Source organism: Talpa occidentalis, unplaced genomic scaffold, assembly GCF_014898055.3.
Source record: "Talpa occidentalis isolate TD23 unplaced genomic scaffold, MPIMG_talOcc4v2.1 talOcc4.11, whole genome shotgun sequence".
Taxonomy (NCBI): domain Eukaryota; kingdom Metazoa; phylum Chordata; class Mammalia; order Eulipotyphla; family Talpidae; genus Talpa; species Talpa occidentalis.
Window position 1 is genome coordinate 100,175,814 of NW_023601104.1, and position 27,512 is coordinate 100,203,325.

At 39.8% G+C, this 27,512-nt stretch overlaps 1 protein-coding gene across 3 annotated transcripts; it reads right to left on the bottom strand.

The window, feature by feature from the left end:
* CPSF2 (cleavage and polyadenylation specific factor 2) lies at positions 1-26,927 on the bottom strand. Of its 3 annotated transcripts, none has more exons than XM_037504029.2 (15): positions 26,868-26,927; positions 26,032-26,214; positions 24,588-24,747; positions 24,387-24,492; positions 23,300-23,429; positions 21,215-21,330; positions 15,070-15,257; positions 14,135-14,425; positions 8,696-8,796; positions 8,194-8,394; positions 6,211-6,363; positions 4,539-4,764; positions 3,135-3,434; positions 776-910; positions 1-403 (listed from the first exon to the last, which is right to left on the bottom strand). In XM_037504029.2, the coding sequence occupies exons 2-15, from the start codon at positions 26,178-26,180 to the stop codon at positions 311-313; spliced, it is 2,349 nt and encodes a 782-aa protein (XP_037359926.1). In that variant the 5' UTR covers positions 26,181-26,214; positions 26,868-26,927; the 3' UTR covers positions 1-310. The 3 variants fall into 3 exon arrangements, with proteins under 3 accessions (XP_037359926.1, XP_037359925.1, XP_054548785.1); XM_037504028.2 differs by having other exon boundaries at positions 6,211-6,378; XM_054692810.1 differs by lacking the exon at positions 26,868-26,927 and having other exon boundaries at positions 26,032-26,240.
* Positions 26,928-27,512: the final 585 nt, after the last annotated feature.

Sequence of the window (27,512 nt, forward strand, 5' to 3'; positions counted from 1 at the left end):
TGGTCTGCTAAGTTGCATTGTTTTATTCAAGTAAAAAGCCCTTCTAGAATAAGGGGCCTGTAGAGGAAACCAATCCCCTTCAACTCTTGGGCCTGCACACTTGGTAGGGTTTCTAGCATTCTGAAAGCCAACAGGTAGATGCTCATTTGAGCATTAGCAAAATGGTTTCTATTTACATTTAAAAAAATGTAACGCATGTTAAGTTTTCTGGCAGATTTTTTTTGTATGTTACAAAACAAAAAAGCAAAAGCTTAGAGTAAGAATCCTTTTGCGTAGAAAGGTCAACAGACACTTCTTGACATCATGTCCTTTACACAATGGCATATTGTTCATATAAAAGGTCTCTTATCCTATAAAAATCTTGACAAAGGCAGCCTTCTAATCCAATACGTCCAGTTTCCGTCTAGAAACCAAGTAAAAAAGAAAAGTGCTTTAGTACATTTTCTATCCATTAATATGCAGACATAACCAAAACATATTAACTAAATTATTCTATGATTGGTCAGGAAATGGGTTGCTCTGATTCACAGAATGTGGATGTAATATTCAAATCATGAATTTTACATAAATGTCAGAGGATTCAAATGATAAAAATGTACAATAAAATGATATATCATGTCTTTGTGAGTCACTTTTATAAGCCTTCAAGGTCATCATTATGAATAGAAATTACTGATTTCCAGTTCTGTGAAATTACTAATCAAGACTTACAGAATTCAAAGTGACTAAACATCAGAAGCATCTGTTCAGTTTACCTTTAATTAAAAGCACTTACTCTGCGGACTGCTACTTGATTGTTGCAAACCAGTACACCACCTACAAATTCCGCTTGAATCCCCTCCCGTAGAAGAACTTGTTTGAAGTCTGAAAGTCTTGGTTCATTCATAAAAACAGACTGATGTCCAGGAACCTTTGATAAGGGAAAAGGGAAAATAATAACTCCAAATAAAAGACCAAATACACAGCTGTCCTGAATAAAGTGAAATAAGTAACACATGATCTCGAAGGCATTTTCTCTCTGAAGCCCTATGACAGATCATCTCAAGCCCGCACATTCCAAGTTGTTATTCTGAATTTTACCTCATTAATTTTACCTCATTACTTAACATTACAAAGCCCTTCACATTTTCTGAATGTTTCACAATCAATTTTATTAGTCATGCCTCATAATAACAGAGATGTTTGGTGATGTTATGCTCTTCACTCACCCACTTGCCTAAGGGGGTCAACTAGAGTGCCAGTAGGCAGAGCTGAACCAAAAATTCCTTCTCCAGAGTCTAGGGCTTTGCTTAATTTGGAAGGTAATTCTCCCTGGGGCCTACGTGCACTCCCCGCCCTCCCCCCCCCCCCTTAGAGAGAACACATGGGTTTTAGAACCAGCAAGGCATGTGGTTCAACCTAATGCTATTTCTCTGAAATTGCTTTGAGGAACGCGAGCTTCAGACAAAGAGAAAAAGCTTCTAATTCCTCCTCCCAGTATCAGGAATATTACGAGAAGGGAACCCAGTGACCGAGTGTTGTTTTCAATTCTTCACTGCACAGCGAGGACAAAGGTATCACCTGACAGAAGTGCAGATCTCATACTAGACTTTAAACACTGTTGTAAGTGAATTACCTGAAATCTTTGCCAGTTAACTAGATCTCTGCAGGGCATGTAAATACTAGACCAGACCTATATCCAAACATAACCTCGCATCGTCATTTTCTGGGTCTTGTCATGTGTATTAAACCTTGAAAACTCTCACTGCTCCGATCCTTACCATGAGCAGTAGGGCGTCTAAGACCACTAGGGCTCCCGTCTACTTTCCAGAGTAAAGGTTCTATAGATTTCTAACTGTAGGGTAAGGTAAAAAGTATCAGGCTTGGGGGTCCCCAGTGGTGCAGCAGTTGAGCGCTGGGTTGCGAAGCTGCCCGCAGCCTCTGCAGCGCCGGTTCGACCCCCGGCTGCTCCCCGGCCACCGGAGGAGGGTCCCGCATGGCGTGCAGACCTCTCCTGCCGCCTGCTGCTCCCCTCAGCAGTGCACTTCGTCGGTCTGCCTGTTCTGTTCCCCGCTCTGGCTCTGGTGAATTCTCTCACCCTCCCGCACTTCTAACTATACCCAGTGCTTGTATAAATAAATAAATAAATCTTAAAAAAAAAAAAAAAGTATCAGGCTTTTTCTGCCCTCCCGCCATTGGGATTGATGATGGATCTGCAGTCCTGAATGCATGCCTGATGGTGGTCATCTGGAGTGGGGTGTGGGCATATGTAAGTGAGATTCACCTGGGCTGAGACTGGGCTTATAAGGGCGGCGTCACGGGGACGCCAGAATAGAGCAAGGGGAACAGCAGAAAGAGGAAAAGTGGAGAGACCAGAACAAGTGAGAAGCAGAGGCCATGAGAGAACGCCAGTGAGCCCAGAAAGAGTGAAGACTTGCTGGGGGCTGGGAGGTCTGCCAGCCTCCTGACCCCCCGGCACCCCTGCCTGCCGTGTACTGGTAAATCCAAATAAAAGCCTGCAAAAGCCACCAAGGGCTCCAGGACTCCTCCTTCACCCGTCGGCTCGAATCATGGAGATTCTGCCCTGAGTCTTCCCACCATTACACTAACTGTATCAAAACCAAAAGCGATGTGAACTGACTTAACAACATACAAACAAGGAATGCCAGCGCGTACACTCAGCAAGCTAGGAAGCTCTTGGCTGGAGCAGGAGGAAGGCCCTCACCATCAGCAAACTTAGTATTTAAAAATCCACACTGGGGCCTCCCTGGTGGCGCAGGCAGTTGAGTGCCGCACTGTGAAGCTGTCCGCAGCCTCTGCAGTGCAGGTTCAATCCCAGCTGGCAAGAATCCCACATGGCAAAGCAGACCTCTCCTGTCTCGCCCGCTGCTCCCCTCAGCAGTGTACTTTGGTCAAACTGCCTGTTCTGTCCCCACACTGTCTCTGGTGAATCCTCTCACCCCCCGCACCTCTGGCCTGTACCCTAGCTCTTGTATGCATAAATAAATAAATCTTAAAAAAAATAATAAATTATCATTCTAACCACACTGAATTAGTAATCTTTACATGCAACACTTATTTTAAAAGGTTAAAAACACTGAGAACAATCGAAGGGTGGCCAGCTGAGGAAAAGACAGAAGGGCGCGCTTTCTCACCTCATGTGGCGGCAAGGGCTCCAAGGTAGGGATGATCTCGCTCTCTTCCCCGGCTTCTTTCTCGTCGTCTCCAAACAAGCTCTTCATGGCCTTCTGCTGCGCTATGACGCTCGAGTCGGAAGGAGCGTCCACTTGCATTTCTGAGTCCTCCCCATCATCCTTCAGTTCACCTTCTTCTAAAATAACCCCGGTGTCCACTTTGGAGACTCTCATGTCTAAGACACCATCCACCCAGGCCAACTCAGCATCTTTTGCCTTACAAAACTGAAGGGAGCTGACAAGTGAGTCTTTTAATCTCACCTACATACGCAAAAGGGGAGAGAGAGAGAGAGAGAGAGAGAGAGAGAGAGAGAGAGAGAGAGAGATGAAGCCCACAGAAAACAAAACAACAAACAAAACCCAGCATTGTCATTTTCTAGCTCTGGTCATGTGCATGAAACTTTCAAAATCTTTCACTCCTCTGATCCTTACCATGAGCAGCAGGGCCCCCTAAGACCACTAGGGCCCCCGTCTACTTTCCAGAGAAGGGGTTCTCAACCCTGACTGCACACTGGAATCACACGGCCATTAAAAAAAAAATGAGTGCCAGCACCCCACCTCCAGTGATTCTGAAGTAACTGGTGAGGCTGAGACCGGAGAGCCAAGTCCTCCCAGGCCCCCAAAGCCCCCAGGTGATGCTCATGCGCAGCCAAGGCTGACAAGGTGCTGCTTCTGTCAATGGTTCTTGATGCTACTTCGAGCACTGAATTGCTTCTAGTTTCCTGCATATTCCAGTTTCACACGCCCATGTTCTTACTGCTTCCTCTTGTTCTTCCCAGAATCACCACTCTGCCTGGTCAATTCCAATCCATTTTTTCCAAACAAGTACAGACGTCACTCCTGCGTTAACTGACACCATCTCCCACGAACACGAGTTAATTTAATCTCTCGGCTGTGCTGCTCCTGTTCTCTGGACTGTCCCCCACCTTTTTGTTAAGGAGTGGGACACTGACATCCACAAATTTTTATAAAACGTCGGAATTCTTGTCCTCTCATCATTCCCTTTGCAAATGTTATTCCCTCTGCCCAAGACGGTCGTCCCCCTACCTGCTCCATATACAACCCCTCTAAAGACCCACTGGGATCCAGTTTGGTTGTCACTACCACCTCCGGGAAATCTCTTCCTAACCTCCAAGTTTGAGTTAGGGTCTCCCTCTAGCTGATCCCACGGCACCCTCAGCTTCCCCAACCAGAGGAGCACCGCAGAATCATCCATGTAATATCCTGTCCTAAGCCCCACAAACTCTTAAGATTTAGGGGCAGGGGACTATGTCTATCTCTTTCACCACTGTCTTCCAAATGTACCTTCCCTAAACTGCAGCAGACAGTACTTATGTCTGTGTGGCTCAAATGTGGCCTGTGTACCTGGTAGATGTGAGTTTCACTCGTGGCATCCACCGTCTCGTGCAGCTTCGGCATGTACACTTTGATATCTTTCCCACCAAAGGCGCGGCAGCACTCTGCCAGATCCTGACTGGCCTCCGGTGGCCCATGGACGATGATCAATTGTCGTGGTTTCATCTGATTAATTATTTTTTTAATGGAATCCCCATCAGAGCGTCCTTCATAGTCTATGTACGTAACTCTGGCTCTGTAATTAGATATAATTCTTTCAGCTTACTTTTCTGATTCTTTTTCTAAAATTAGGTTAATGGCTTTTATTTTTTTTTTAAGTTTTATAAATAACGTAGAATTCTTTTTTGGTTTTTTTTTTTTAATTGATGAAACACTAGTTTAAAACATAGCATATAGGGGGCCTCCCAGGTGGCGCAGCGGTTGAGCGCCGGGCCGCGAAGCTGCCCGCAGCCTCTGCAGCTCCGGTTCGATCCCCGGCTGCTCCCCGGCCACCGGAGGAGGGTCCCACATGGCGCGCAGACCTCTCCTGCCACCCGCTGCTCCCCTCAGCAGTGTGCTTCGGTCCTTCTGCCTGTTCTGCTCCCCGCTCTGGCTCTGGTGAATTCTCTCACCCTCCCGTGCTTCTGACTGTACCCAGTGCTTGTATAAATAAATAAATATTTAAAAAAAAAAATAGCACATTAAACTTTTAAAACAAACAAACAAAAAAAAAATAAAATAAAACATAGCATATAGTTTGGAGATATAGGATCTTCCCCTCCAGATTTTATTATCAGAAAAGAAATGAACACAATATGTAAAATGGGGACTTGAGGAAGGTGCATGTGTTATACTGTTAATAGGTATTATTTAGGTCTTAGATATAGCCTAGAGTACAAATAGCACATGATATCAAGACAAATAAACCACTTTGCTCTTTGACTTAAAAAAATATTCCAGAAGGATCATTTATTGTACCAAACAAAAGAGGGGAAAAGGTTTTGGTTTCTGGGCCTCCCTGGTGGTGCAGGTGGTTGAGCGCAGCGCTGTAAAGCTGTCCACAGCCTCTGCAGTGAGAGTTCAATCCTGCCTGGCCACGGAGATACCCACATGGCACGGCAGACCTCTCTGGTCTCCCCATTGCACCCCTCGGCAGTGGATTTCAGTCAGTCTGCCTGTTCTGTTCCCCATTCTGTCTCTGGTGAATCCTCTCACTTTCTGCACCTCTGGCCTGTACCCCGGTTCTTGTATGCATAAATAAATAAATCTTTAAAAAAAAAAGGGGGGGGTTGGTTTCTTAGCTGTTTCTGCTGACATGGACGTGTTTAAGACATTAGAGATGCTGAAGTCAAGAGTAGATGCCTGTTTCTTACACACGCAGTGAGACAAATGCAACTTGTGAACTGTACCAGTTAACCTGCCGTTAGACTAAGGAGGCCAGAAAGAGCGTGTCTTCATGTAAACACACAATTTCATGTTTAACCCCACCTCATTACCAATTCACTCTGACACTCGAATGTCTAATAAAGAGAAACTACCACTGTACTTTACAAGTCTGCATGGAAACAAATCAATGTTTAAAAGGCTAAACTTCCTAGAGGATATTCAGAAACTTTACTGTTGAAATGATATAAATTATGTCATTCAAGTGCTTGAAATTTTATTTTGCAATCTATTTTCAAAACGCCACAAAAACACTTACTTTATTTCAATAGACTCTGTTGTGGAGATACACTTCGTGGGAACGTCAGATAGATCCTGATCCATGGGTTCATCTCCAGTTGTCATGCCAGATTCTAATTTGCTTTTTTCTTCTTCAGTAGCTTGAAGTTCTGGCACTAAGAAATCCTCGGGTCTAAATGATAAGTTTCTAATTAGAAATAGTAACAAAAAAGGTACTATTATATTATACATATGTAACTAATGAGTAGATGGCATAATTTTTAAACTCTTCAAGATTAAAATATACATTTAATCCAAAGCCAATGCACTGCACAATGTCAATGACCAGATGACTGCATATACAATGTTCATCATGGCTTTCAAGGACTGATCTTTAAAAACGCACCATGTGGCCTAGAGAACGAGCCCGACAGGTTGTTAGAAGATCTCAGTGGCTGTCACGAGTACTACTGCAACCCGGCCCTGTGTCTGTTTCAATAATTCTCTTCTCAATTTCTGTGGTTTCCCACACCAACTCCCAAGCCCTATAAATCCCAGACCTCCGTTGATTTAAGACTCCCAGGTTTTCTCTCTGGACCCAAAGAGAGCAGATGACTCTCCCCTATGCGCTTTACTAAGAAGACTGAGATACAAAATCACTAGCGCCCTCAAAAGCCTTCATCTTCATTCCCACAAACTATTAAGACATCGATCTTCCCATTTTATTTCCAATACCAGAATTCTATGTGAACATACTGAAAAAAATATTCTCTGTGACCATCCATGTAATTGTCTATGCCCCACCCCACACCACCCCTACTCCTCTCTGAGAATCCAAGCCTGTTAATCCAAGCATGCAGTAGCAGCTTCTCAGGCCTCGAGTCCAATACCTCCAACTGGAATCCATGTGGTAACAGCAGTAGCAACCACTTAAAGTGCATTCACCATGAGTCAGATTTTATGCTAAGTGCCTTAAAAACACAGCTTCACTTAATTCTTCTCCCTATTTTTAGATAAGAAAATGAAGCTAAAGAGCATGTCCATGTGCTAAACAGATTGGTCACCAATTAAGTGGAATGGTATGCAAACCCACCAATACTATTTAAACTGTTGTTTTTCCCTCTATTATTTTAGAGGGCCCAGGAGACAATGGAATTTCCCTCATTAAGTCCAAGGTGACCCAAGTCCATTGTGTGCTCAGCCAGCATTCTGGAAGGACAAAGCAAGTACGAGAGCAACCTAACTGGATTGGGGTGGCAAGCAGGAAACAGGACAGGCTTCCAATAGTTTGTAGGCAAGATTCAGCAGCCCGAGAAAAGGCCCAAGGGAGCCATGTGCACAGGCAGGCCATGAAAGGCTGTGCAGAAGGACACGGAGGAGGCTGGCAGCACCGGAGAGAAGAGAGTACTGACGTAACAGAACCTCACAGACACGCACCAGAAAAGTGGGGGAACCAGGTCATGAGAGACAATGTGCATTTCACAAGCACCAGGAAAGCGATGGGACCCCGAAGAATCCTGATGCTGGGCAGCGGTGTTTTCAGTGTGTGAACAGAGCATGTGACTTCAGTCGTTTTCCAATAGGAGGTGTGGACTGTGCAGATCTTCCACGACTCTACCCTGCTCTCACTGTTCCTCTTGTAACTAAAATGTGCACAATACTATTTAAGACATAACCTATCCCCAAAAACCATCCCTACCCATCCACGGTTCTTCCTGTTCTAGGTTTTCCTCCAATGCAAGTCCTTTACCTCTCTTTTCAGTCAGAGGAAAAAAGTCTTGATCATCTTTTTAAAGCTTTCCGATATTGCAGTAATAAAATAACCAGTTTTCCTTTAACATAAATTCTGTAAATGATCCTCAACATTTCTGGTTTTACATTGCAAACACATTTTCAACATCTTTCAAGCTGAGGTGCTCAGGAATGAACAAAGTACGTGATGACCAGAAGAAAGTTCAAATAAGCTCAAGTGATAATAGTCATACCTCTAATCTGTAAGAAAATGCCTGTTTTGCTTACATACTTGATAATTTCTCCATATTCGTCCCATTTAATTCTTTCTTCTGGGGCAGGAAACATAGGGTACGACTTCTTAGCCTGTTTGAAGAAACTTCCCTTCCTACTGCCTTCACCTTTCATCATCAGGTCATGCTTAGTTTTGTGAGCCGACGGCTGGTCAATATCTTCCTCAACGTCACTCTCATCACTAGAATCTATGTCTGCCCTAAGAGGATTTGGGAATAAAGGTCATAAAGTGCCCAAGATTTTGAATTTTCACATTATTATTATTATTGAGTTGTTCTATTATTATTGAGTTGATATTTTGTGTTGACATACAGCTTTAACGGTCAGTTAACAAACACATACTAAAATTAGCAATGAAACAATTAGGAATTCCAGTATCATTTGAAAGATATAACAAAAGTGATGAAATCAAAAGAAAATTTAAATATATTCAATTGAATGTTTTTATCTTAGGAATAAGTTCTCAAATTATATAAACTCATAATCTGAAAATAACCCACTCTTTTGACTGCTCAAGTTTCTTAGCAGCTTCTTTCTTAAGCTTCTCTTTTTCCAAGTATTCTTCAAGTTCCTTCCCTTCAAGCTTCACACGCTTCCTCAACTGAAGAAAACAGCAGAAAAATGGAAATACCAGAGTTAGGGGGGACTAAGGAAGGGAGTATGTGATACAACATGTCTGAGAACTGATTCAGCATCTGGATTTTCCTCTGAGATTATTCAAGTTTCCATTACATGTGATCACATACTCTTTTTAGATTAGTTATAAAACTGACCTATCACATTTCTTGGATGGATTTGATTTAAATCAAGTTGGCTAGAAATCACCAAACAGGAAAAAAAGACAAGTATTTCTTATAATTTGAAGTTAAGTGAAGTCTACATATAATGGAAAACCCAAAAGCCATAAAGGAGAAAAAACGAATAAATATGGCAATAGGAAAAAACTCACTTGGGCATATTAAATCTCATAAAATCAAAGGAAAATGGGAAATCATGTAACCATTAGAAGCTACTTTTACTCTTTCAAATCAGTTAAGAGAAATGATCAACACATTAAAAAAAATACAAGCAATTTATGAAATAAGGAAAGCAAAGAATAACCATGAACAAGGTCTAATTTCACCAATGATTTTCGAAAACTGCAAATTTTTATAAATTAAAAACCTATGAGGTTGGCGATGCTAATTGATACATGGGAATAAGATACCTTCATCCACTATCTATGGGAAAAATTAGGAAAACTATGTTGGAAGGCAACTTGCCAGCATTTAAAAATAAAAACATGGTTGTCATTTGACACAGCATTTCTACTTTCAGGAATTTATCTTACTGAAACAATCACACTAGTGGTGGGCGGGGATCACACCGTAGCAATGTTTATAACAGTAAACTGGCACGATTTTTAAATCCATCAGTACAGGATGTTTAATTAGTAGTTTTCAAACCTTGGACTCTTTATTACTGAGAACCCCAAGGTGTCTTTGTGTTTTTATAGGTCATATTTATCAATATTTACCATGTCAGAAATTAAAACTGAAAAATCTTAAAAACATCTGTTCATTAAAAATAACCATTACATGTTAGCACTAACATGATGTACAAAATGCAATTATTTCCATAGCAAAAGAAAAAAAAAATTAGTGAGAAGTACAGAATTATTTCACATTTTTGCAAATCTCTTCAATGTTTAGGACAAGAGAAGACGGCTGGATTCTCACAGCGGCTTCTATAGTCAATCTCTTGAAATATGTTGCTTATGTTAATTAAGTATGTGAAGAAAATCCAGCCTCACACAGATGCATAGTTGCAAAAGGCAAAGGATTTAAATAGCCTTTTCATTACTATTCTTCTTTGGTATTATATTAAAACTCAAGTGGCGCAACTAACTTAAGGTTAGTTGTGAAGTACCATCTGAAAGCATACCAGCAACTTATAGTACTTCATTGTGTTAAAATTTACTGTGGGCCTCCTTGGTGGCTCAGGGGTTAAGTCGCAGCACTATGAAGCTATCAGCAGCCACTGCAGCACAAGTTCGATGCCCAGCCAGGGAGGTGACTTACATGGCACAGCAGCCTTCTCCTGTCTCCCTGCTGCTCCCCCCAGCAGTGGATTTCAGTAGATCCACCTGTTCTGCTCCCCACTCTGTCTCTGGTGAATCCTCTCACCCCCGGCAGCTCTGGCTGACACCCCAGTTCTTCTACGCAAAAAAATAAATAAATCTTGAAAAATGAAGTAACATGATGGGTGGGCATGCGAGTAGCTATTTTTTTTTAAAAAATACTTATTTATTTATGCATACAAGAGCTGGGGTACAGGCCATAGATGTGGGGGGTGAGAGGATCCGCCAGAAACAGAGTGGGGAGCAGAACAGGCAGATCTACCGAAATACACTGTTGAGGGGAGCAGCAGGTGAGACAGGAGGGTTGCTCCCTGGCCGGCCAGGGATTGAACTCATGCTACAGAGGCTGTGGATTGCGTCATAGTGTGGTGCTCAACCCCTTGTGCCACCGGGGAGGCCCGCGAGTAGCTACTTTAGATTGGAAGTCAGAGAAGGCCTACCTGAGGAGGTGGCCTTTAACCTGAGACTTGAGTGCCAAGGAGAGAGCCAAGTGCACGTCTATTAAAGGCATTATAGGCAGAAGGCACAGCTAGTGCAGAGAGCCTGAGCAGAGTGGAACACAGAAAGGTGGAATGAGATAAAGACAGAAAAGCGCGTGGATCAGGAGGTATTTCAAAAGTCTGGGTAAGTTTGGATTTTATTCACAGAGCACGAAGAAATCACCAGAGGGCTTAAGCAAGGGAGCAGCAGGAAATGATGACTGTTTAAAAGATGCCTTTGGGAGTTACTATTCAATGTGCTTAAGAGTTTGCAAGATGGAATGTTCTAGAGATCTGTTGCAAAACAATGTTCATACAGCTAACACTACAGTACTAAAAACCTAAAAATGGCTAAGGCGGTAAAATGTATGTGAGATGGTCCTTGTCACAATAAAAGGGGGGAGAGGATGTATCACCTTGATGCTGTGAAAAGAAAGGATTAAAGGACTATAAAAGGAAAAATATATAAATAGAGAAACCAGTTAGGATACTACTGCAAAGACCAGGCAACAGGACCTTTCAGCCTGGACAGGATGGTGACAGTGAGCTTGGAGAAAAGGAAGCAGACTGAGATACACCTGCAGGTACACAGGATGGTTGGCAAGAGAAAACTGAGAAACTGAACATAGGTTTTATTAATCTGGGCATCAGCAGTCAGGACCGGGGTTCCCCATGGAAGGGACGGGCAGTGTCAGGAAGGGGACTCTGGTAACATTCCCTTCCTTGGTCTGGACGGAGCCTACGTAGGTGTGTTCAATCTGTGGAAAATACATCATGCCACATATTTTCAGGATAAATTATACTTCAAAGATCATTTTAAAACTGTCTACTGAGTAAATGTGCAAAGCACTGCTATTCCCCGAGACAGGGCAGACTTGAAGAAAAGCAAGTCTGGGCATCAGGGGAAGCACAGTTAAAACCGATCTGGACATGGGGCCTCCCTGGTGGCGCAGGCGGCTGAGCACAGTGCTGTGAAGCTGTCTGCAGCGTCTGCAGTGCCGGTTCGATCCCCATTGGCCTCGGAGCAACCCACATGGCGAGCGGACCTCTCCTGTCTCCCTGCTGCTCCCCTCAGCAGTGTGTTTCAGTCTGTCTGCCTGTTCTGCTCCCCACTCTGTCTCTGGTGAATCGTCTCACCCTCCCGCGCATCTGGCCTATACCCCAGCTCTTGTATAAATAAAAATAAAATCTTTAAAAAACAGAAAACAACAACAACAAAAACAAACTGTTCTGGACATGACCAAGGAGAGGGAAAACATGGAAGATAATAGGAAAAAAATGGATCTATAGTCCTAACGAGATGAGAGGGGAAAGAATTCCGAGCCTAACAACATACTACTTGTTAATAAAATAAAAAACTTGATGCTTGAAGTTTTAGCTCTGTAATTTTCAAATTTTTTTCAAATTCAAACCACTTTTAATGTTCTTTTATTAATGCTTCAAATGGCATACCAATTTTAATTGAATTTCTAGTAATATTTTTCTAATTCAGTATTTCATATCTGTTGGAAGTGTTTCAAGCATTTCTGAGTTCATTTAATTCTGTATATCTAAGCTATTAAATAACACAAAAGGTAGCGTTTTACTCCGGTTTGCTTGCTCTGAATCCTTCTCAACAATTCTCTATTTATCGTGACTGTACATCAGATATTAGTTACTATTATTATGCTTTTCTTAGGGTTAAAGGCTAAGAGACCCTTACTGCTTAGTTTTAACAAACTGAACATGCCTGAAGATGGCTGCTCTGGAGACACAATGAGAGCAGTCACCAGAACTCTGCACAACTTTGGCAGTCACCAACCCACTCGGTATTGCTTATTATACACTACACAGTAAATGGTGCTAGTTTTGGAAAACTGATATGATAGGTTGGTTATTAAGAAAAAAATGTCTTTTGGCATATTGGTCATCTGATTTATCTTGCTCCTGTAATAGGAGACAAGACAGCAAATGTGGATGCAGAAATAGGTTAAGCATTTAGTGACAAGAAGATAAGGGAATTCTGTCTGACTGCTTCTAGTTCTCGGCTTGAAACAAGGTCATGTACTACAGGGTGAGGACTGAGAGGGAGCTGGAGGATGGTTGAGGAGACAGAGGTGTGGAATTGTCTTACTGCAGAGCAGGAAAAGGAAAAGCCTACAGGATGCTGAGTGTCAGGAGTGGGTGCCTTTCTGTGAGGTCAAAAATGTGAAGGAAAACTTGCCCACATGATAGAATCCAGTAATACGAAGCTGTCTGGGGAGAGACAGAGAGTAAGCAAATAGACTTAAAGTCAAAGCTTTGCCAAGTGAGCACAAAAATAGAAAAAGGTGAAAGGCATTTACAGAACTGTAGGGATGAAAGAGAGTAAATGTGGTTGGGGTTCATCAACTCTAAGTCCCAACACTGGCAGGAGAGTAACAGAGAAGGCCGGCTATAAGATCAGCGAGGGACACTGGAGGTGCAGATCTGGAGATGGTCCCGTCATCACAAGGTAAAGGGCACGACCATGGGAATGGACAGCCGACTGGGCAGAGGGCTGAAGGGGAGTAGAAGAAAAGCTCATTAAGAAAGCCGGTATTGGGCCTCCCACGGTGGCACAGCGGTTGAGCGCTGGGCTGCGAGGCTGCCCGCAGACTCTGCAGCGCTGGTTGGCTCCCCAGCCGCTGGCAAGGGTCCCACAAAAAAAAAAAAAAAAAAAAAAAGCCAGTATCAAGGAACTGCTCTCCCCAAGCCAGAGTGGACAGGCAGTCAAGGAGGTCAAATTCTATCTTGCTTTAAGTATCCTACCAATGGTTGCTTAAATTTCTATCATTTTAATAAGACTAAGAACCAGGGTCTAAACTCACCAATGCACAACAAAATACAAGAGACCCAGGAGGGGTCAGTGTACTGTCAAGTCTGGTGGCACCAACTACCAGAGAGAAAGGGCATGATAGCTTCAGAACAGAAGGGACACCTACCCCAAATTCCCCTTCATGCCCCCTCTCCTGCCCCCGCCCCAAACACATGAAGCATGAAAGAGGAAAAAAAGAGCATCTACCGGAGAGGAAGAAAGGAAAAAAGCATCGCCAACAGCCAGATTTCAACCAGGGAAAGGAGTGACAGGAAATTTTCAGAGAGGCTGAGAATGCAGCGAGGAGGTTACCTCTGGGTTGGGTACCAGAAGCACCACAGGAGGGCTCAGGAATGAGAAATTCCAGCTTAAGGAGCTCTGGAATGTGTGCTACTAATGGCAACTACTATTTTGACAAACATCCTGAACCAATTTCAAGTTTCATTTTTGTTCACAGATTTTCAGAAACATCACGCATAGTACATCCCTCAAACAGTTAAGATAAAGTTCACACACAAGCGCTTACCTCTATTTCTGTAATTTTTTCAGAAGGATTATCAATTAGGAAACGTGCTAACGTCCCAGGAGTAGTTCTGTAAGTTAGAATGATTGAGTTCTTAGGGTCCTGACACCACTGAATAAAGAGATCCCTTGAAAATCCGCATTCCAGGTCAGGCTGGCTGGCAAGTACCACTTTAGGGCTAGGGACACGAGCCAAGTCAGAAAGACCGTGACACAAAGAGAGATGGCGAAACTGAAATGGATTATTTCTTTTATCTTCAAAACATCTCATCAACTTATCACTCATCCATTCTACCTAATGAGAGGGAAAGGGTGAAAATAATTAGAAAATGTGAAATCATAACTTCAATGCAGTCTACAGCAAAGGAGGTCAAATTCTACCTTGCTTCAAGTCTCCTACTAATGGTTGCTTAAATTTGTACTGTTTTAACAAGCTGCTTATTTTCTGCTTCTGCTGCCCACCCCTGCATTCATTTCTAAAAATTCAATTTTGTATTATGGTTCAGTTTTAAGTCCCATGAAATCTTATTAAGAAGGCAGTGCAAGTTCTAAGTATCTTACCCCAGAAATTATTATTTCAAGGGAAAGTTTATTCAAAAGGAAAAGGAAAATGAATTCTAACATTTACAGCCTAAGATGTATATGACTGTTCTATTTTTGTCCCATTTTAAAAATGGGGACATTAAGGGTTAAAGGAGACGCAACTCGCCCGATCTGTAACATGGAGACAAAAATATAGGACTTCATAGGATATATGAAGATTACAGGAAGTGATGAATGAAAAACACACAGAACAGCAGTGGTTTTTAGGTATCATCATCATCATCACTTTCTTCCTCTTCTTCCTCCTCCTCTTTATAAAAAATCCAAAGCGCAATTAAGACACTGTTTCCTAGAAGTTCAATCACTGTATTTTACAATGATAACATGAAAACAAACCTGGGACTTTGAAAACTCCACCACATTATAGCTGACATTATTTAGGAGTGCCAATGAGTAAACACCCAATCCGGCATCTTTAGTTCTCCAAATTTGATCAAGAAGTTGAGCAAGTTCCAAAACTCTGCCTGCAGTGTCCACTGCTATTAATACATTCCCATCACCTCGAAGTGTTTCCAGGACATTTGCTAGAAAACAAGAATGCAAAATCCCTATAGAACATAACAGTACTCTGCTACTAAAATAAAAGATAGGGCTTCCCTGGTGGCGTGGGCGGTTGAGCACAGTGCTGTGAGGCTGGCTGCGGCCTATGCAGCATGGGTTCCTGCTGGCCGGCCAGGAAGATGCCCATATAGGGAGCAGACCTCTCCTGTCTCGCCTGCTGCTCCCCTCAGCAGTGTATTTCGTCAGTCTGCCTGTTCTGCTCCCTGCTCTGTCTCTGGTGAATCCTCTCACCCTCTCGCACATCTGGCCTGTACCCGGGTTCTTATAGCATGAATAAATTGTTAATAAATAAATGAAATAAAAAATAACCTTATTTTTCTGTTTTTGCTCTAAAGACTATAATTTATAAAAAAGTAATTACTAGGCCAGGTGTAAAATGATCTCATCGAATGGAATAACATATTCAGCAAACTTCAAGACAGCAAATGCCAACCAAGAATACTTTACCCTGCAATGCTCTCCTTCCTCTACGGAGGAAAAATATGGACCTTCTCAGACAAACAGAAAATCCAGAAATTCATGATAACTAAACCCCCACTCCAAAAAATTCTACAAGAAGTCCTAAAGCCAAAACCAACAGAGGATTGAACAAGAAGAACAGAATAAAGCAAGGAATAAAATCACAAAAAAAACCAAAATGGCAAACACAGATGCCAACATATCAATATTAACTCTAAATGTAAATGAATTAAACTCATCAGTAAAAAGACAAAGAGTAGCAGGCTGGATTAAAGAACAAAATCCAACCTTCTGTTGTCTCCAGGAAACAAATTTAACCACAAAAGATAAATACAGACTGAAAGTAAAAGGTTGGAAAACAATCCTACAAACAAATGGACCAAAAAAAGAAGGCAGGAACAGCCATACTTATATCAGAGGAAATAGACTTCAAATTAAAAAAAGAAAAAAGAGGGCCTCCCCGGTGGTGCAGCGGTTGGGCGCTGGGTTGTGAGGCTGCCCGCAGCCTCTACAGTGCCGGTTCGATCCCCAGCTGCTCCCTGGCTGCCGAAGGAGGGTCCCACATGGCGCGCAGACCTCTCCTGCCGCCCGCTGCTCCCCTCAGCAGTGTACTTCGGTCCTTCTGCCTGCTCTGCTCCCTGCTCTGGCTCTGGTGAATTCTCTCACCCTCCCACCGCTTCTGACTGTACCCAGTGCTTGTATGAACAAACAAACAAACAAATAAATAAATAAATAAATAAAGAGAGAGAGAGAGAGAGAGAGAGAGAGAGAGACATGGAGGGACACTACATTATGATCAAGGGGACAATACATCAGGAAGATATAAACCTCATCAACATATACTCACCAAATGAAGGGGCACCAAAATATATTAGACAATTATTATCAGCTCTGAAAACAGACATTAAAGAAAATACATATATAGTGGGAGACTTCAGCACCCCACTCTCACCAATGGACAGATCAACGAGACAAAAAATAAAGACACTAGAGCCCTAAATAAAGATATAGAACTCATGGACTTAACAGACATTTATAGGACACTGCACCCAAAAAAATCTGAGTACACATTTTTCTCAAGTGCGCATGGATCATTCTCCAGAATAGATCACATACTGGGCCACAAGACAAACATCAACAGATACATGAAAATCAAAATCATTCCAACTATCTTCTCCGATCATAAAGGTATCAAGCTAGAAATAAATCATGAAAAGAAAACAAGGAACCTTCCCACTTCATGGAGATTGAAATCCACACTACTGGAAGACCACTGGACTAATGAGTAGATCAAAGAAGAAATTAAAAAATACTTTGAGTTGAATGACAAGGAGGACACCACTTTCCAGAATGTATGGGATGCAGCAAAAGCAGTAACAAGAGGAAAATATATAGCAATACAGGCTCACATCAACAAACAAGAAAGAACTCAAAAAAACAACCTAATCTCACATCTCAAAGAACTAGAAAAAGAACAACAAAAAAACCCAAAAGCCAGTAGAAGAAAGGAAAAAATAAAAATCAAAGCAGAAATTAATGAATTAGAAATTAAAAAAACAAGCCAAAAGATCAATGAAACCAAAAGTTGGTTGTCTGAAAAAATAAACAAAATAGACAAACCTCTAGCAAGGCTCACAAAGAAAAAACGGGAGAAAACATGTATAAATAGGATTATAAATGAAAGTGGAGAAATCACAACAGACTCAGTAGAAATCAAAAGACTAATAAGAAATTACTATGAACACTTATACGCAAACAAATTTAACAACCTAGAAGAGACGGACAAATTCCTAGAACGATATAATCATCCAAAGCTGGACAAAGAAGAAATAGAACAACTAAACAGAACAATTACAAGAAGTGAAATTGAAGCAGTAATCAAAGCACTCCCCAAAAACAAAAGCCCAGGCCCAGATGGCTTCACAAATGAATTCTACCAAACGTTCAGCAGTGAATTAGTGCCTATCCTACACAAACTCTTTCAAAAAATTGAAAAAGGAATACTACCAAATACGTTCTACGAAGCCAACATTACACTAATACCAAAACCCAACAAAGACAGCACAAAAAAAGAAAATTACAGGCCAATCTCCCTAATGAACACTGATGCAAAAATTCTCAACAAAATCCTTGCCAACAGAATTCAACAATGCATCCATAAGATAATTCACCATGACCAAGTAGGATTTATTCCAGGGACACAAGGTTCAACATCCAAAAAAATCAATCAATGTAATTCAACACATCAACAAAAAGAAATATAAAAACCATATGATAATATCCATACATGCTGAGAAAGCATTCGACAAAGTACAACACCCATTTATGATAAAGGCCCTTGAAATTCTCGGGATACAAGGAACATACCTCAACATCATAAAGGCCATCTATGACAAGCCCACAGCCAATATCATTCTCAATGGTGAAAAGCTGAAAGCATTCCCATTAAGATCTGGAACAAGACAAGGATGTCCACTCTCACCACTGCTTTTCAACATAATACTGGAAGTCCTAGCCAGAGCAATAAGACAAGAGAAAGACATACAAGGAATCCAAATAGGCAAGGAAGAAGTCAAACTATCACTATTTGCAGACAATAGGATAATATGCATAGAGAACCCCAAAAACTACACAGAAAAACTAATTAATCAATCAGTTTAGTAAAGTGGCAGGATACAAAATCAACACACAAAAATCAGTAGCCTTCCTATACATCAACAATAAATCAGAAGAAGAAATCAAGAAAACCATTCCTTTTATTATTGAAACAAAAAAAAAATCGAATACTTGGGAATAACCCTGACAAAAGAAGTAAAGGAACTATACAAAGAAAACTATAAAACACTATTAAAAGAAATAGAAGTAGACACAAAGAAATGGAAAGACATTCTCTGCTCATGGATCAGAAGAATTAACATTATCAAAATGGCCATCCTACCAAAAGCAATATACAGATTCAATGCTATTCCAATCAAAATTTCAATGTCATTCTTCAAAGAAATAGAAAAAATATTGATGAAATTCATATGGAGCCACCAAAAACCCCGAATAGCCAAAACCCTCCTGAAAAAAAAAGAAGGGAATGGAGGCATCACTCGCCCAGATTTCAAACTATACTACAAAGCCATAATCATCAAAACTGCATGGTATTGGAACCAGAACAGACACACAGACCAATGGAACCGAATAGAAAACCCAGAAATAAACCCACAGATTTATGGTCAACTAATCTTAGACAAAGGAGCAAAGAATATACACTGGAGCAAAGAAAGTTTGTTCAATAAATGGTACTGGGAAAACTGGATCACTACATGCCAAAGAATGAAACTTGACTACTACCTCACACCATGCACAAAAACCAACTCAAAATGGATTAAAGAACTAGACATAAGACCCGAAACCATAAAATATATAGAAGGAAAAATAGGCGAAACACTACATGACATGCACCTCAAAGACATCTTTACAGACACATCACCCAAAGCAGTGATAGTGAAGGCAAAGATAAACAGCTGGGACTACATCAAATTAAAGAGCTTCTGCACAGCAAAGGAGACAATAACCAAAACAAAGAGAAACCCCACCAACTGGGAGAACATTTTTGCACACAACACTAATGATAAAGGACTGATTACAAAAATCTACAAAAAGCTGATGAGACTCACAAAAACAAAGAAAATAATCCAGTCAAAAAATGAGCAGAAGAGCTAAAAAGAAACTTCTCCGAAGAGGAAATACAAATGGCCAACAGGCATATGAAAAAATGTTCAACATCACTTGCAATCAGGGAAATGCAAATCAAAACTATCATGAGATACCATCTCACACCAGTGAGAATGGCACATATTAAAAAAACTAGCAAACAACAAATGTTGGCGAGGTTGTGGAGAAAAAGGAACTCTCCTGCACTGTTGGTGGGAGTGCAAACTGGTCCAACCACTATGGAAAGCTGTGTGGAGATTCCTCAACCTACTGAAGCTAGAGCTCCCATATGATCCAGCAATTCCACTCCTAGGTATTTACCCAAAGGACACAGAAACATCAATTCCAAAGAGCACCTGCACCCTTACGTTTATAGCAGCACTGTTTACAATAGCTAAGCTTTGGAAACAACCCAAATGCCCAAAATAGATGACTGGATCAAGAAGATGTGGTACATAGACACCATGGAATATCACTCAGCATTCAAAAAGATAAACACATGCCATTTGCAGCAACATGGATGGCGCTGGAAGGGATCGTGCTCAGCAAAATAAGCCAGAAAGAAAAAGAGAAATACTGCATGGTCTCACTCATAGCAGGAATCTAGAAAACCTAAATAAGGGACCAGGAAAAAGAATAGCTATAAGAAAGAAAAAATCAAAATCAACAAACAACTATGAACCAGAGACACACTATGGGGGGTGGGGGGCGGGGAAAGGAGAGATTGGGGTCAAAATAAGGGGGTTGCAATTGTATGGGGAATATAAAAATAAAATTAAAATAAATAAATAAAATTATCTCATCCATAATACAACTTTTATTCTGTTAAATGTCTTCACAGCAGTGAAAAAGAATGTCATTAACTCAATTTTTTCCCATTGAAAAATTATAAATCAGTGGTTCCCAATCCTTTTTTATCATAACATAGCACACACAGAAATTACTCATCATAACACAGTACACACAGAACATATTCGTATAGCACACTGGGAAAACTGGATAAATGTGTCAAATGGGTAGGTTTACCTGGGGTTTCCAGGCCTCTGCAGTCTCACATGTCCATCCAAAGCACTTTGTTATAAATAATTCTCAAATTTATATACACACATACTTTATATTTACACATATATGTTCTGTATGCATGCATGCATGTATGTATGTAGGCCTAAAGAATATAATACCGATTACCCACTTCCAACCAAAGTATCTTTATAAATAGATTTCCTTGCCTTAGATGAAAGTCTACTTGGAAATATTTGGCAAAACCAAGCTTTAGCGGGAAAAAAAAAAAAAACAAACTCAAAAATTGGAGACATTAAAAAGTCAAGTACTGTAGTAAACAAGTTATACTTTTAAAGTAGTAGATAGGAGTAATGATTTCAAATGTTTAAAAGTAGAATCCAATTTTCCCTGTCAAAATCCCACGTAGCTTAGAGCGTTAAATGTTTTTCTAATATACTCACATGAAATCTTTATATAATTTGGCTTTCCTTAGAAACATACCAGTGAGTGCCAGGAAAAGACAGTTATGTCCTGAATGGCAGGGAGAAACCAATCTTTATAGCGATCCCACCAAAGTTAATTCAAACCAACTAAAATATATTCTTATATAAAATATTGACAGGGTCATGTAACATTTTTTCAAAAATACTAGAGTTAGCCAATGTCTTAAGATGAAAAAAAGTTACACAGCACAATCAGCAATTCATGTCACCATGTACTGGACAGTTCTTTAAAAAGGACGTTATATAATACGTACTCAGAAGTTGCTCATCTCTCTGTTTCCTCCTGGGCTGCACATACGTAGCATTAAATGAATCTGTGATAAGTAGGGAGGGTCTGCTTAGCATTTCCAGGGAACATCCATTTAAGTGGCTATAACAAAGTTTAAGAAGAGTGTTTTACATTCCTTCAAATAGCTTTTACATCCCAAACAATAGTTTTTCTTACTTAAAAAATAAGCATCATCTTTTATGTGGTTTTCCTTCTCTTACTATAAAAGTATACATGCTTCTTGATAAGAAAATCTAGTAAATTCAATAAGGGTAGTGGAAAATAAAAATCTTCCAGGGTACCATCAGTCGAAGATGAATAACGTAATATTTTAGTGTACACACTTCCAATCATGTGCGTGCAGTGTATACGGCATATAAAGAGGCACTAACCCATGCATACATCTACCTACTCAGTTCTCTAGCCTGGCTTTTCCCCAGCACATTCAAGTTTTTTTCTAAATCTAATTCTTAACCATTGTAAAAACTTCCTATTGTGTCTGATGACATTTTATTTGATCATTTCTCTTTATTGACATTTAGGTTACATTTTTTGGCATTATAAATAACCTTTTAAAGAATGTTTCCACAAAAATCTTTATATTTCTTAAGGACACAAGACTAGAAATGTATATGTAGAGTATACAACATTGCTGGATGGTTTTCCAGAAAGCTCTCCCTTTTCCAGAAAGGTTCAACCAGAAAGACCAATGCATTCATTAACTACTCCCAGAAGAATATGACCATTCAAAAACAATTTTAATGATACCTAATACAAAAAAAATTAGAATTTTGTCTTTTCCTAAACTTTTAAGTTTTATTCACTTTACAACTGGTATCTTTTGGATTAATCACATTTATAGGCATATATGCAATATGTATGCATATTTCTTATCTATACATATAGATATAAAATGTACAACTTGCTCTGTATTTTCCCTTCTTTTGGTCTTTTAATATAGTTTGTTTCAGACATTTTAAACCTGTATTTAATCAAATCTATCCAAGTTTTCCTATGTAACTTGGTCCATTGATTGTATGTTTACAAAGTCTTTTCCAAATCAGAGACCAGACCCACACATACTGTTTCATTTTCTATTTAATTATAATCCATCTGAAATTTATTTTGTTATATGGTAAAAAAATCTGATCTTTTTCCAAAAATGGTTGGATACCATTTACTCAATATTCATCCTTTCCTCATTGATCTTGTGATTACTAAAATTTAAAGTTCAATTTATTAGTCTTATTTTTATAAGATAAAAAATAAGACACAAAAGATCTTGAAGAAACTGAATACAAAAAAGCATGAACTTAATGTACGAAATAACAGAAGACTGCACGAGATTAGACACCAAAGCAGTTTTACAGTAATGCTCAGTACAAAATAAAGTATTTAAAAGTATTACTATCATGTTCCCTTTTAAGGGGGTAATTACTGACCTTTACCAAAAAAATAAAAAAAAAAAACCTACCTACAAAGTTCCTTTAAATATCATGTCAATGGGCCGCCTAGGTGGTGCAAGGGGTTAAGCACAGCACTATGAAGCAATCCACAGCCTCTGCAACATGAGTTCAATCCCCGGCTGGCCAGGGAGCTACCCACATGCCGCAGCAGACCTCTCCTGTCTTGCCCGCTGCTCCCCTCAGCAGTGTATTTCAGTCAGTCTGTTCTGTTCCCCACTCTGTCTCTGCTGAATCCTCTCACCCCCCCACACCTCTGGCCTGTACTCCAGTTCTTGTATACATAAATAATCTTTTTAAAAAATAAATAAATAAATATCATGTCAAGTGCATATAAAATAAAATTAGATGTACAAAAATTCCTTTCCTTTGCAATATTTCCAAGGAAAGATCAGCTTTATAGAATGGATAGTTACACATAAATTTTTAAAATCTCTTATGCCAAAATTTTCTCTTTACAATGCAAGTAATTAAGTAATTTCGAAAATAATATTATTTGATGTTTTCAAATTGCTTTCAATTTTTGGTTAAAAATGTACTGTTTCCAATTTCCCACCCAGAGAATGAAACAATTGCTTTTCCATCCATGTTTATCTTGATATACCTACATCTCCCTCTTGTGGTTGAAGTCAACTGCATAAACAATTTCTTCTTCTCCATCTTTAACAATTTTCCATATTGTTCCACCAATCATATGACCAGCTGGCAGAGGTGTGATAGACAAGCCATGTCCTTTACCTATGTCAACAAAATAATGACAATACTCAGATTCTGTAACCCTAAAGAAAGGTTACTTATTTGTCAGTAACTAATATGGGCAATGGTAACGAACTCAAAAGTGGCAAGGCACACAGTGCAATGCAAGTCTCACCCTCCTGCCCCCACCATTTCACTCTCCAATGGAGGTAACCCCTCCTGACACTTAGTTACACGTGCTTACAAACAGAAAGCTAGAGGTTGGACTTAAAAACTAGTAGGCTCCCAAATCACATAATAGGAACTAACAAACTTTAATATTTATATTGTACACACAATTATTAAGCATCTCCACTTTTGCTAACTTCTAACAAAACAAGGACATCTCATTATGAAAAAGACCTTATTCTACAGAAAAATTAAGTATAAGCCAAACTGTTGAGACCATTATTACTTCCTGGCTAAATGCTCAGAGTTCATTGTTGCACTGTTTTTTCAATCCAAGGGTTCCTAATTATGAAATCGTTAATATAATTCTCTGTAACTATACACTTATGACTTCCTGACCTAATTAAATAATAAATTTCTAAATGTATAAAATTCTAGAATTCAGTCATTCTCCATTTCGTGTTGCCATAGCACTTCATTTACATCAATCACTATATTTAATCACCTAAGCTACTTGATCTTCTCAATCTGAGTTCCCAAGAGGAGGATCGGGTCACTTTACCTTTGTGCGTTAAACACAGTAAACACTAAATAAATCTCTCCCAAGTTAAATGTGAAAAGGCTGAGCTGTTAACATATGGTAGTATTTGATAGTATTTGGTATTTGAATGTTAAAATTCAAATGACTCGGGGAAGTTCAGTGTTCCACATCAGAAAATGCTAATTTTTTAATTTCAGACCACAGTGCCTGTAATTACTATAAATCCCCCCTCTACTTTTCTGTAGGTAAAACATTAGTTCAATTATTTGCCACTGGGTAGCATTTTTTACCTTTCAGATTCACAATCTGAGAGAACTTTAGCTGCTGTATTTTATCAAAGGCTGCATCCACATCATCTAAAGTAAAAAGTGTGAAATCTTCTGTATTGTGTCGAGACTAAAAGAATAACACAAACTGAAGGTTAAAAATGATCACTGCAAGAGTGTAAATTTTTTTAAGAGTGTAAATTTTTTTTCCATATCATAAATTACCTGATACAGGTCATACATGAACATCTGTCCCATTTTGTAAACAGGAATGGTTGCATAGATAGCGCAGTTCAGACCCAACTTCCCGACAGCATACGGGAGGGCGCCGAGGTGGAGAGGGTCGGGGTGAGACAGCAGCACTGCATCAATCTGGTGAACATGCCTGCGAGGACACAACAAAATAAGGACTCAAATCTCCCGTTAAGGGTACAGAGAGGCTATTCAAAATAACTTGCTGGTTCTGATCCCTCTTAAGTATTCTGGATTAAAGACTATGTGCCAAAGTAAAGGGCAAACCTGAGAGTTAAAATGACATCTATGAATTTCAGTTATTACTACCTCTGTTCCACATCGATATTAAAATTAGGGTGCAAGGTACACATAGATGGTGGCGAGCCACATTTAAAAGAGAAAATGAGAAAGTGCAGAAACCACATGGAAGCTGATTTCAAATGACTATCTTAAGTTCAAGAACTCAGCTGGAATTTCAGAAACTGTTAAGGAGAAGCCATTTAAATGGTCACATATTTACTATAGATTTTGGCCTTTTTTTTAGCATGTGATTGACATTGTAGTATGACTTCAATTAATCAATGAAGCATATACTCTCATGAACAAAAGAAATTAACTAGAAAAAAATGCTTTGCTATGAGCTCTAAGTTTTTTAATATTTAAGTCCTTGCTCCTTCCACAATTAACACAATAGTGCAAGCACAACTGAGTTTTTCCTTAAAGCATTAGCATCCTTTTATATCTCAGTCATCATCCTGAGCACCCACCCTCACCGGGGAGCAGCAAGCTTCAGAAAGCAAGCTCACGTGACCTGACTGCAGCCTCTTCACACAGAAAAAGGCTTTTCCCCTCTCCAATTTTTGTGATTATAATCTTGCTATGAGTCTCCCTGGTGGCGCAAGTCTTAGCACCATGAAGCTGTAGGCAGCCACTGCAGCACAAGTTTGAGCCCCAGCCAGGGCGCTAACACACATGGTGCTGCAGGCCTCTCCTGTCTCCTGTCTCACCCACTGCTTCCCTCAGGCAGCGTATTTCAATAGATTCATCTGTTCTGCTCCCCATTCTGTCTGTGGTGAGTATTCTCTCCCCCCACACCTCTGGCCTGTATTCCACTACTTCTACATAAAAAAAAAAAAAAAAACCACGTAATTTTGTTCCTTCCTAAAATTACAGTGCAAAAATTTTACTGAGATCCATGAGTCAAGTAACAATTAATTTAACACTTCGCTAAATTTCGATAAACAAAATTTACAAATCAATCAAAACTTCACAAGTAAAAAACAATCACTATTTGACGCTGGCTTAAGCAAAACTAAGCATTTTACTATAAACTAAGTTACAGCAGAAAAACAAACACTGTGTTACATCAAAATAGTATTACAGAGCAGAAAAGAGATGATATACAAAAAGCCTACAAACATGAAAAGTAACTTACTTCCTCAGGGAATCTATAATATCCATAGAAAAGTGCTCATCCCAGCCACAGTCCAGTAAAAATCTAAATTCATCAACTTGGAGCAGATAGCACAGCGCAGACTCTTCCTGCACCCCAGACAGGGTAGTTAATTTGATAATAGATGTCATTTTTTTTGGTCCAGTAACAGCAATCAAAAAGGTTCTTTGAAGAGAAATAAAAACATATACCTACTATATTAGCATGTCTTACACATAGTGGTTGGTCGATCATTGCTGAAACAAGTTAAAATTAAAAATATAATGACTTAGCATGTTCCTAATTGTAAGGTATAAATAGACACTAATTTTCTCTTAGTGAAAAATGTCTATAAATGTACTTTCGGAACGAACCAAGAAATTCTTCCTTCCAAAAATACCGTTACTATAACTGTATCACAATGATATGAATGTCCTGCAGGAAACTCTGATGAAAACTACCTTTTTCTTTCTTTCTTTTTCTTTTTTTTTAACATTTTAAAAGGACAGGTGGCTAGGAAAAGGAGATAAACATAGCACCTGCATAGTCACAGGTGGACAGGAAAGCTGCCGCTCCTGTTTTACAAAGGAAAAAGGCTTGTAAAAAGAAACGCCCTGCATAGTCACAGGCAGTCAGGAGAACTGCCTCAAATCCACCTTAGCTCCCACTTTATTTAGAGCAGAAATGAAAATACAAAGTATCTGCAAAGAGAACTGAAGGATTTCATTTTCAAGCTGTTTTTTACAGGCAGACCCAGATTTTAACAGATGGAAATATAGTTATTACCCCAACTACTCATAACATAATAGTTATACATTTATTAGACATTCATTACTTACTGATATCTCAGTCATACACAGGATGAAACACCATGAATTCAAAGGAAGAGTTCTTTATAAATCTAAAAAATAAACAAATAAGAGTCTCATGAATGTGTACTAAGGGTTTACTTCTATTTTTAATTGCAGTGCTTAAGTTTTATGTTTTGCCCTAAGATGAACACCATAAGCAGCAACAAATAATATATGTTCCTGTTTTAAAAAAGATACTTGTCATAATTTTAGGAGGCTTAACCTTACATAAAACAAATAAGGATAATAGAACACATAATAAAAGATAAAAATGAATAGTAAAATACTAAATTAGTTATAATCAGATGCTGAAATATGCAGCTTAGGAAATGAAATTTTTTAGGTGAACATTACATTATCGCGAGTGATTAAAAAGGTAGGATCCTGGGCCTCCCAGGTGGCACAGCGTTTGAGCACTGGGTTGCAAAGCTGCCCGCAGCCTCTGCAGCTCCAGTTCGATCCCCGGCCACTGGGCAAGGGTCCCACATGGCACGCAGACATCTCCTGCTGCCCGCTGCTCCCCTCAGCAGTGTACTTCGTCAGTCTGCCTGCTCTGCTCTCCGCTCTGACTCTGGTGAATTTTCTTTTTTTTTTTTTCTTGACTCTGGTGAATTTTCTCATCCTCCCGTGCTT